The sequence below is a fragment of the Tribolium madens genome, unplaced genomic scaffold, assembly GCF_015345945.1.
Source record: "Tribolium madens isolate multiple individuals breed KSU strain unplaced genomic scaffold, Tmad_KSU_1.1 Scaffold_96;HRSCAF=242;Tcas5.2_LG5, whole genome shotgun sequence".
Classification (NCBI taxonomy): Eukaryota; Metazoa; Arthropoda; class Insecta; order Coleoptera; family Tenebrionidae; genus Tribolium; species Tribolium madens.
This window is the reverse complement of record NW_025401068.1, coordinates 8,211,355-8,223,382: the sequence shown is the minus strand read 5'-3', so window position 1 is coordinate 8,223,382 and position 12,028 is coordinate 8,211,355. Positions and strand designations below refer to the sequence as shown.

At 31.0% G+C, this 12,028-nt stretch overlaps 1 protein-coding gene and 2 non-coding genes across 3 annotated transcripts; all 3 read left to right on the top strand.

Annotated features, from left to right (window-relative positions):
* Positions 1 to 409: 409 nt before the first annotated feature.
* On the top strand, positions 410 to 481 carry Trnae-uuc. The gene has a single exon. It is a non-coding gene; the product is annotated as a tRNA-Glu (tRNA).
* A 2,651-nt stretch (positions 482 to 3,132) lies between these two features.
* Positions 3,133 to 3,249, top strand: Trnal-caa. Its single transcript has 2 exons — positions 3,133 to 3,170; positions 3,205 to 3,249. It is a non-coding gene; the product is annotated as a tRNA-Leu (tRNA).
* A 1,486-nt stretch (positions 3,250 to 4,735) lies between these two features.
* LOC123013025 (class E basic helix-loop-helix protein 22) lies at positions 4,736 to 6,602 on the top strand. Its single transcript, XM_044411314.1, has 4 exons — positions 4,736 to 4,892; positions 4,945 to 5,275; positions 5,467 to 5,696; positions 5,745 to 6,602. The coding sequence occupies exons 2-4, from the start codon at positions 5,144 to 5,146 to the stop codon at positions 6,184 to 6,186; spliced, it is 804 nt and encodes a 267-aa protein (XP_044267249.1). The 5' UTR covers positions 4,736 to 4,892; positions 4,945 to 5,143; the 3' UTR covers positions 6,187 to 6,602.
* The last annotated feature ends 5,426 nt before the right edge of the window (positions 6,603 to 12,028 follow it).

The window sequence follows — 12,028 nt, the reverse complement described above, 5'->3', positions numbered from 1 at the left end:
GAAAAACAGAGACCAAATTGGTACTTCTAACAGTTCTTAGAAATTGGTTTAGAAAACTGTGAAAACAGAAGAGGAAAAAGTTGAAAAACAAAATGTTAATTAAAACATGAATAAATTTTAGTGATTCATTGTTTAAAGGAAAACCGCTTTTTTAATTTATCTTTTCTAATACTTAAATATTACTTCTAGTAACTTTGGAAATAAGCTGTTACCTAGATATACATAGGTATAGGTAAAATCTTAACGTGGTAATTAGCAAAAACAGACACTCATATTTGCGTTTAGCATTCTTATTTTTTTTTTTTAATATTTTTACAAAAAGTAAAAAACAATTTTATTTATTTAAAAAAAAAATTAAAAATGGATGGTTATTTKTTGATTTATCTCGTCTGTATAAGCTGAAATACAATCCGGTATGGTCTAGTGGCTAGGATACCTGGCTTTCACCCAGGAGGCTCGGGTTCGATTCCCGGTACCGGAATTTTTTTTATTTACTACAACTACAACTCACCAGATAACTGTTTATTAAATTTATATATTTTTTTAAATATACTTATACAGGGCGATTCAGATAAGATAATGAATCCGACGATCTGGCGATGCAACCCAAAAAAAAAATTCATTTACGCCTTTGATCCAATTTAAATTAGAATTTGCAAGTTGAATCCACTTATGTCAGTTTGACATCAGTGCAGAGAACGATCATTAATGCCATTCAATTCTCGCGGAATGATAGAGAAATTAGAGAAGTATATACGATTATTTTACTTATTACAATTTTATCTTAACAAAGAAATAATTCTAGTGACTCTCAAACCTTGTACCAATATTATTAGTTATTTATTATACAAGACAATAAAGAAATTGTTTATCTACGAGTCAAAAAGGCTAAGTTTACGAGTGACGAAGTCGCAAGTGGACTTTTTTCACGAGTAGATAAACAATTTTTATCGTCGTGTATAATATTTCGTTTTATTTTGTACACACCTACCAGAGTTTCTTAAATATAAACAGTAGCTAAAAATTGCTTTATTGCACAAGACGATAAAAAAGTACTTTATCTACTGAAATAAGTTGATAAAATATAAACAGTAGATAAAAATTACTTTATTTCACTAGACGATAAAAGACTACTTTATCTACTGAAATTAGTTGATAAAAGCACTCTTTAACATTGAGTACAAAATAAATAACATTATTAATACTTAATAACAATTCTGTGAGTTTTTTTTTCTGGATTACACTATTTCTGCACTATTGTATTATCAGGTCAATTATTAACTCCAAGATTGTAAAACCTCAAAAGTTACCAATACTAGTACATATAAACAAAAATAATATTTGCTCGAGGGTAATCGATTATTTAGAATTTAGATTTTCATCTGCTTATCGCATTACTAAAAATCACAATCGTTTTTATTAATTTTGTTTTTATTTTTGTTATTCTCTTTACTCATTACTTTTAATCATTTTACTTTTATTGTAGAGATATAAAGAAAAAAAAATGATCTGGATTTGGCATTGAACCACAAGTTTCGAGGTGGTGTTGATTTATAATAGCGACAATTTATTTCTACTATTAATAATTATAAATTTTTATTTTTTCGAAAAACAAAATGCAATTTGTTTTTAGCGGTTACTACCGAAATGGCCTTATTGTAAAAATAAATGTTATATTAAAATTACATTTGGGATAAATACTTTAATACCAGTCTCCAATTAAATATCCGACACTGCAATTTAACACTTTATTCATTTCAGTGCGATTAAAACGGTTGAATTTCTAAAAAAATTGTGTCGCTTCACATTCTTTGTTTTTTTACCAACTAGGTTGTGTGTACTAAATCCATTTTACAAACATAGACAGCCTATCAAAAGAGTCAAATTCAACCTGACACACCATTTCTCCAGCCAAGTCCAATTACACAGATCTGTCTCCATTGTTACCTGTACCTACCTGTCTTCGTGTTTTTCTGTTTGCAGGTACATTTGAAAGCTCATCCACACATGTATGTGCAAATAATACTCAACGAGCACCTGCCACAGCTACTGGTTGATGCTGTGTAGGTTTCCTAGCAACATAAGATCAATATAACAATCAAACGCGCAGCGAAACGACTACGCCCTGGTTCTTAAATACTCTCGATGCTGCGACCCAGAATGGACGAAATAAATTGGGGACCTTAAATTTGTTTCACTTCACTCGTGTTATTAACAAAAATAAAAAAAGGGGATGCGAATTGGGCGGACGTAAAAGATTCGGAAATGGATGTGAATCGGGCCGCTGGTTTCAATCTATCAACGAGATTGGACTGTGACATAATAAATCTTAACACCCACATACGGGCATCATGGCGTGGACTGGACAAATGCGTAACAAAATTTTGACGAATTATTGAAGAAAATAAATCAAGCTTCATTGGGTTTGCGTTTGGGAAGTCGTCGATTGCCGGCGGACATGACGATTAAAATGAATGAGGAGGAAGGTGAAGGAATGGGATATTACTCAACTTCGTTGATTATTCACAAGGAGTACACAGACTGAGTCATTTTACTAACAACATTAAAATTTTACACAAGCTGTTCCTCTCAGATGTACCTACAAGTTGATTTTAAATAAAATAAACTAATTAACGTTTTTTTAAATTATATTCGCACAAAATCGTTTGTAACAATATTTAATTTTAAAAGCACTATGAAGAAAATGTTTTTTTTTATTTTTCAATAAATTTTTGCATTGGGTGGTGAACATGCATTTGTGAATTTTTTCGTTATTAACACCATAAAGTAATGTTAAATGATAAAATAAAAAAAGAATTATGTCCTTTATATAACATTTTTTACAGAAGAAATCATTTTACGACGTTTAGCGCTATCTATTACGAAATCTTATAAATTTGATTTTATGGGAGTAGCGGACAGATGGCGTCTTTTATCTAAAATTAGATAACATTTGATTCTTAGTCATAATTAAACCAAATGACGCAATAATTAATTGAAATACGTTGTTTATTTCAATCATGTGTGATATTAACATTAAAAATAAACAATTAAATTTTACTTTAAAGTGTGTGAAAAACTGGTGCAATAATTGGCCTTTATATACCGGTAAACTGAAATATATTTTCAATTGTCAGGATGGCCGAGCGGTCTAAGGCGCCAGACTCAAGGTTACCTTGCCTGCATAGCAGGTTTGTATGAGCGTTCTGGTCCTCTCTGAGGGCGTGGGTTCGAATCCCACTCCTGACAAAACTTTTTTCTTTTTTTTTAATTAAATTTTGCAAAAATGTAATCGTGGATTTAAAATTTAGTATTTGCTTTACCTAATATTTCTACTTTGTAAAAATGCCAAGTGTAAGCGTTCATGACTGAAATTTAGTGAAATGATGAACCGTGGAGTGGCAGCACTTTCTGGAAGCTCAAAGCTCCTCCCCTGGTAACCATGGCGACAGCTTCCTCTTTTGTTCTCTTTAGAGCTTGACGGTTAGAGGGGTGTTATATAAAATCACGATCAAAGCCAGTGACGGAGTTGATAATTGGAGAAATTAATAAATTATAGCATTTATACCGTGCRATTAAAAAAAAATAAATTGGAGTAGGCGGTGATAGATGGCAACTCTGATTTTTGACTTCAAATGTCAGCGGAAACTTTGACAAGTTTAGGTTTTATTCATTTTGATTTAAATAATGTTCGCTTTAGAKCAGAAAATTTTTATTGTTGCAAGTTATTATACAATAATGCTGTGCAAGACGAAAAATGTGAATGGTCATTTTCACTTATAGGTTTGTGTAGAAAATTTCCAGCAAAAATTGTTACCAACAGTAGAATTTTTTTTTGATCGCACGGTATCAGTTTTGCATTCTAAATACATTTTATTCAACATTGATATGTTTGTAATTATCTAAGTCTTAATTTACATAATAAAAACTGTTTCACATTTAATGTAAGTTCTTGAAAAGGAAATATTATTTTAGCAATAAGAAAGTAAAAAATGTTATTCATTTTGGCTCAGACATCTTATAAATAATTTCTACACAAAATTTAAGAAGTGTGATAACGGCTTACAAAAAAAAAGTGATGAAAACCTTTAGAATGATTCTAATAAACTTTCACGCTAGACGCGAAATAACAGTTTTATTATAATTACAGGGTGCGCCAGTACTCGCGCCCCAGAGAAAATTTTCAAGTAAGGTAAGATACCAGGAACATGAAAAAAATATTTAAAAAGTTCTATCTCTCACAAAATTTTGACATTTATTTTTTGACATTTGACATTTTTTTATATCCATTTAATGATACTGATGATTTTGTATATGTTTTTTTTACAATTATTTAGTAAAGGGACAAAAATTTTGCCAATAAAAGCCACAAATAACATTGAACAGAGATACAATTTAGGATACAGTTTCCTTATTTCCTCTTTTAATAGCCTATAGCAAAAAAACTTGGAAAATTATTTTTCCAACAGAAATAAATAGAGTCAAAGTGCAAACTTTAAACCCTCATAACTTCGAAATTTTTATAGATAATTTTTTTTTAAGATTTTTTCCATGTTCCTGGTATCTTACCTTATATGGCATTTTTATCTGGGGCGCGAGTTCTGGCGCATCCTGTATTATATACGTACAAAAAGGAAGAAGTTTTCTCTTTTTTTATAAAAGCAATCATACGCACAGGTCAAAGAACCTTCGCTACGCCACTGCCTTTAACCCTAAGCATTTTCTCAATGGGGTCGCATCTGTCAATTTTTCGCGTCTAGTTCAACAACTAGTGTTGTAGTGGTTTAGTATACAATGACAAATACACTAAACATTTAAAACAACATAATAAAAATATCAGTGACAAAACTAAAAGCTTTTTAACCAAAAAATTACCAATATAGTGATAAAGTGTAAGTGATTTAATGCAACAAATAATGTGTGTGAGCTTTTAAAAAATTTCAGTGTTCGACTGGGAAATAATTAAGCAACAAACAACAAATAGTATGAAAAAAATTATTTAAATTATTAAATTACATACATAATTAATAATATTACTACTAAAATGTTAAGATGAAAGTGAGCTGAGAAGAAACCTACTAATATTAAATTAAGTGAAATAATATAAAAATAGTTCTAAAATCGTGGATTTATGTAAAAGGTCATGAAATCATTCGAATGTGAATCTTCTTCAGAAGGTGATGAACCCACCATTCACCCCATCTCACGGACAATAGCACAGCCTCCGCAATGGCTGCGCGGGAATTCTGCCCCCGGCTGGGGGTGGCAAACTGGTGTAAGTAAAGGGAACTGTAACAAAATACAAGAAAATATCAATTTAGTTTAAAATTATGTGATTTGTTTAAAACATTAGTTAACAAATATTACCTACCTTTTATTTTCAGCGTCATTTATCTTTCATTTCCTTTGAAACGCAATTAGTTATAATAACTTCCACACGTTTAATCCCTAATTAATTAAATCCAGTGTGGCTCCTCAACTGGTGGTCCAAGTTCATCATCAGGCGCCTTAGATCAAACGAATTTCGCTCCCTTTACATCAACTGAAGAGGGTCAAATCCCCGGTAGACGAACCCCTTTAGGCGCCGTGGGATTAGGTGGTTTCTACTTCCAAGGCTGTCAACCCAACATCGCTAGCCATGGGCCACCCTCTGACGAGAATAACCCCGACCCAACCGACTCCGCCCAACCCAACCGGTAAATAAGACAAACACATCATCTATCAATTATTTAAACCGATTTTAGACCACAACATTCTCGGGCATCCCAAAATTCCCAAAACGCCAATCCCTCCAAAGCGAAGAACAGGCAGGGGAAATCCGTCCGATTAAACATCAACGCCAGGGAAAGACGACGAATGCATGACTTAAATGACGCTTTAGACGAACTTAGAGCTGTGATTCCGTATGCACATTCGCCGTCGGTCAGGAAATTATCAAAAATTGCAACAYTGCTCCTAGCTAAGAATTATATTCTAATGCAAGCGAATGCTTTAGAGGAGATGAAGAGGTTGATTGCGTACTTGCAGGGAACTGCAGGAGGAGCGGCAATTGTGGCTCCGCCTGGGTTCGACCTGCAAGGGTTTCCTGCAGCTGCCAAGTTCCTGCAACAGCAGCAGGCTTTACAAGCCGAAAATGCGAGAAACAGTGAAGGAGGCAACAACGGAAGCTCAGGCTCAGCAATTTGAATGAAAGATGCTCAAGTTTTAAAACGAAATTTCTCTAGACTCTAAAAATGGTTTAATTTCAGAATGCAACTCAAAAATATAATAGCGAGTAGGTGCTAGAATAAATCGTGAAAGTCTAGCTTTTATTGGTAGAACCTAGTCATAACTTATAGTTTTTTTATTTAACAGTAGAGGCGATTTATTTAAATGGTTTAGCTATAAGCGAATAAAAATACAAAAGCAATATTAATGTAATYAAACGTATATTGTAGCAATAATATTGRTAAAAAATTACTCGTAACAATCAGGTTCTCACRGCATTCAACTGCTAAATGTCCAGAAATTTCTAGTCAATTGTAATTAGTGATGTGTGATGTAAAATAAACTGATAGATAGTTAGATACATTTGTAAAATAAAATAGAAAAATAAAATTTATGTCCACAAAATTGTTTGTTTGTTGTAATTAATTTACGTAATTAAATWCTTGTAATTGCATGCACACTATYTATTTGAGAAGCAGTCAAAGCTTTTACGACCAGATAATATTAAATATGATGCGATATGTTAATAAATAAGTGACATTAGGAGTTTTACATTTTGTACAGCTTATTGAAGTACTGTTATTTGATCTAAAAATCACAGGTTCATTAGAAAAAGGTGTGTCACTGACTTTCGTTTCTCAGGCAATAAGTGTAGCTGATAACGATAACGAACAACGCTAATTACGTTAGCTTTTGTATACACTTAGAACATAAAATCCATAAAGTCATGTCTACGCCAAATAGAAAACAACTGGCATTGCATTCATTCTTAAATCAGTGTCTAATCTTGATATAACTTGAATTTATTATAATTTTGTGCACATATTAATTTTTTAATTACGTTTTGTATTTTTTTATGGCTTTTCTTTGTAAAAATATGCATTATGTTTAAAGTTTAAATTTTATTGCCAATAACTATGATACCACAAAAAATGGTTTTTAATCAGAAGAAATATCATTTTATCCTATTTTTTTTAGTTTTATTCCATTTTACAAACTTTCAAAAATTATAGACTTTCATTATTTTACAAAAAAAGATTTGTACTTACCTAATATTTTAACCAGCATATAATATGCCGTGTTTTTAACCAAGCTAAACACTGTTTTTAGTTTCTAAAAACGAATAATTTAACAAATAATAATGGTTCCAAAAAAAATATTCCCTCTGGTTACTACTAACGATTACATACAATGTTTAATTAAAGTTTAGTTTACGTAAAAGCAATATTAAAACTGCAGTAAATTAGGTTCATGGTATATAAACCTATAATTTATTAATTTAAACAAGATTAAAGTTAAAACTTTAACTTGAGAAAAAATTATGTAATTGTTATCAAATCAATAAAAGTAAAAATTTAATTACCGTTTTGTGTCTTTAGACCGGTGAGTTTTATAAAAAATTAATTGCCTTTAATATTGATTTAAATCCCAAGCAACGATTGTTACAAAAATAGTTGTTATGGAGTTAAATCGGAATTAATAATATATAATAATACTAGTGTATAAGCAAGCCTTTAAAACATGCACGACGAGTAAGTCTAAGTGTWGTAAAGGCGCTTATAAACGAGTGTTGCTGTTTTTTATTATACCTGCCCATTTACGATCTTATATGAGCATTGAAAAAATGTGAATTTACACAATCAAATTATCAAAGGTTGTTTGTGAATCGTTTTCGTAGAGACGGTTACTAGTTTATGTTGTTAAGCACATTTTTTTACGTTGTAATTGATCCAGACTAGAGTTCCTATATTAGAACAGTTGGGACACTGAATGTCAGTTTTCCAATTTTTCTTTTATATACGTCGGCTGACGTATAATAACAATAAAATTGGATACAAATCAGTGGCGTTTCGGTAAAATTTAACAAAAAGTCAAATAAATTTGTAAAATAAAAATTGACCTCTGTCCTCTGTCATTATGACCAATTCTGCTGGGTCCTATTGTGTTAATATATAAAGAAACTGTGAGTTGTTTTTGTTGCCACCTTGCTCCAATGCACGAGACAGTGTAAGACAATAAGTGGAACTTCTTTAAAACTAGCGTGTTTTAAAACTGGAGTGTGGGCCCCAAAAGTAAAATTTATCAAAAACAAATGTGAAGCTTTGACATGATCAAGGACTATTATTCCGTTGTTTGGAGTGTTTTATTTTATCTACGTCAGGTCAGGTCAAGTCTAATAATTTCGTAAGTTTCAGGTTTTAAAACGTTTTCTGGAGACACTTCAAGTTTTTATTACTCATGGTAAATGCTATATACAGCAACTGTGTACACATAATTTTTTCCTGTCTGGCCGCATCTCAATGTCCATTTATCTCCTACGTCCCTGACCAAATCTGACGTAAAATTATGTCAATTTGTCAATAGGACAAAATTTATAACCTTAAAACAATTTTTGAAATAAACTTGACATTAGTTGCGACGAAAAATTTTAATGAAAAAGGATAGAACGTTATATACCTTATCCACATAATACAAAATTGGCTCGACTGTCTTAATTCAATTATACGTTACTTGTTACGTGAAGGTAGTCAGTCAACAGAATTCATGCAATTTGAAAAATTTTTAATTGTGAAAAAGTGAAAAATTTCTTATAACATAAAATTGCAGGGAAGTATTTATTAGTTCAAATTCTAGCAGTATTGTGTTTTTGGCTATCGCTGGCATTTTTCCATGAGTAAACAACTTCGGTAACCTTAAATTATTTAAAAACCTTTTTTTTATATTACTCTCGTAAAGATCGACCCCGGGATTTGTTTGTGTTCGTGACCTATTTTGAAGTAAACTCGATCAAAGTTTTTTTTCCCACCGACCATAATTCTTCCGCTAAATTTCTCTGCGAAATCAGTAGTGATCACTTCCGAAACTTCAGAACTACAATAAAATACACAATGGATCTTCCTGTAGTGGGTCTAAGTGGTGGAGCGGTCTTTGAGTAGCCCTTTCATCAAGCGTCAATCAATCAATAATGTAATTTCGCCGCCAGATGCAACCGTTTTTTTATTTTTTGTGCGAAAAACTGCATTTGCATCGTCCTGAATGTTTAAATCGACTTTCGACAGTACGTACTGTAGGAAATTGTTTCAACTGTATGCGTAAAAAAAACCATTTGTGAAAAGCGTCTGGTTTGGTAGTTCCGCAGGAAATTAATGTGTCTCTAATCTTTTTAAATGGATTGTGAAGTCATGGAGGTACAGCTTTTTTTTAATAATTTTTATTTTTAAGTTTCAGGTAGTAGTTTCTGAGGAGGACAAGTTTCATCTGTTCTATATGAGGCAAAAGTCCCCATTTCCTACAATTACATCAGTGTGTTATCCTGTAAAACGAGCTTCAGGCTTCAGCTCATTCACACATGTTGCTTCAGATTAATTTCAAGCGTAATACATTGCTTTATTCGTGTCCGAAGAGAATTACAGCTTGSTGGACAACATTTCAAAGAAAATCTGAACACCTGCTCCAAAAAGCGTCTTAGCTCACGTAGTTACTCAGATTTGAATTGCGGAAGGTCATGACTTTATGGATCATAATAAAGCGGTAATAATATTGAAGTAGGATTTATGGCAAGAKATTTAGTGACATTTTACTACGGCGTAACAGTATCGTCAAACCGATAATTAATTTCAAACGTGATATAGACCCACCCGGTGGGAAATCACGAAACAAAATTCTATGCGAAATTATTGGAAGCTTTATCATTTTTCCCTTAAAAAAAGCCCACATGCAAATTGGGAACATAGTAAACAACAAATAAAAATCAAGTTTGAAAGTTAATAAACATTCACTGTTATTCGCATTATGGAAACGTGAATTATTACATGACGGTGGAGTTCGAAATAGGTTCTTTACCGGCAACTTTTTAATGCAGTTTTATTTTCATGTTCACTAAAAATTGGCAGAAATAGACTTTTCAGTGTCAAGGTTGAGTTAATGCAAGAGATCGCTTTAATCTGTACCTAAATAGTGTAGTTTTTGATCGTTTATACAAAATAATAAAGCAATGATTGCTGCCTWTTTATATTTTATTTTTACAMTCACTAGAATAATACACCAACTGTAATTATGTGTAAATAAAATAGGTATACAAATTTTGGTGGGAATTTTTACCCTTTCCGGAATAACCTGATTCTTCGTGGTGATGAAATAATAATTTAAATCTTGGTTTTAATATACTATTGCACTATAAATACTCGTACATCAATTTATGCATCCATTTTATATTTTTTTGTTTGTTGCTTTTATTTTTAAAATTAACGTAAGATCAATACTCAGTTGATATGCAAATATTCAATTTTTAAAACTTTTTGTGAAAATATTTTTAGAACGAATGTTATACACAAAAAAGTAGTCTGTTTTTGTTTTTACCAATTTTCAAGTCAAAATTTTTTACGGCCATAGCGTGTTGACTTTTCTAGATTATACAAGACTGGGATAATTTGAACAAAAAGAGCGTCTTACCTTACTATAAAATATTTATTAGAAAAGAAAAAGTTATTCTGTAGATGCGTTGAGAGTACAAGCAGATATTATGAAGCATGACAATAAGTTTTGTATAATTTATTTGAAATGAGCTCAAAATTAATAAAAGTTCTAAATTTTTCTTTGATTTTAATTTTAAAGTTTATTTTTACAAACTCAAATGCACTCTTAATTAATTGCCCTCTTTCTCACTCATAATTACATGTTACACACTTTTTTTCAATTTTTTACTAAAAACTAAAGCATGCTTAGCAAACCTGAATCACAAATTGAGACCAAATGTTTACTGGTCCTTTATTTATTATTTCTGCTTTCACACTTTTTTAAATAAATTTTCGAAAATGTATTTCCGTATTGTCATTATTATTCTGTGTTACGAGTATGAGTACCTAGTGATCTCAAAGTCAGAGATCATATTAATCAGAATTTAATTAAATGTACGATGTTTTACCACATCATCTGATGCTTTCTTAACATTTTTAATATCATGATTTCCTGACACAAACAATAATTTTTATATTTAGGTAAGTTTTAGTTAATTAACTAACTATCAAGCGACTCATTTCTTAAAAATGAAATATCTATAAGAAGTAAATAATTTCAGATTCACCACTGTCTATTTTAAGTCATTGAAAACTGAGATGAAATTTACAATCTATCAAAAAGCACATGATTATAAATACCTATATCAGACAATAGGTGCTAAAAAATATAATAATACATATATTTATTAACACCTACGTACATAAGCACCTTTGTTCTTGCTCTATACATATAAAATAAATGGTATAAAGATACTTAGTTCGAAATTTCTTGACGGTTTATATCTATTAATTTTCTCGTAGCGTGACCAGCTTTAGTGATTACTGAATATAACCTGCAAACTAATGTTAGCAAATAGAGAATAAATTCAACCTTAATAACAATTTTTTGTACAGGAAAAAGAATTATAAATAAAATAAACAAAAATCGAAACAAAACAACAATACGAATCCATTTGTAATGAAAACAGTTCCATTGGGAGCAGTTTTAAAATGTTTTATCAAATTTTAAAGTTGTAAATTGTACACTTTTTCTTGTTTGCGTGATTAAGATAAAGGATGGGATCCTATTGAGGTAATTACGATCTATTGGTTTCTAAACTAATTTACATAAATAAAATACATATTTAACGATTTTGAGTTAAGCTCGTAATGCCAAGCTCGTAATAAAGACGTAAAAATTTTAACACCTCTCTAACAAGCAAACATAAATCAGTGTCGATAATTATTGAATACATAGAACAATATAAATGCAAATGTCGAGCGGGAAGTTGTAATAAGATTAACTCGCTTTCTGACTGTGATTT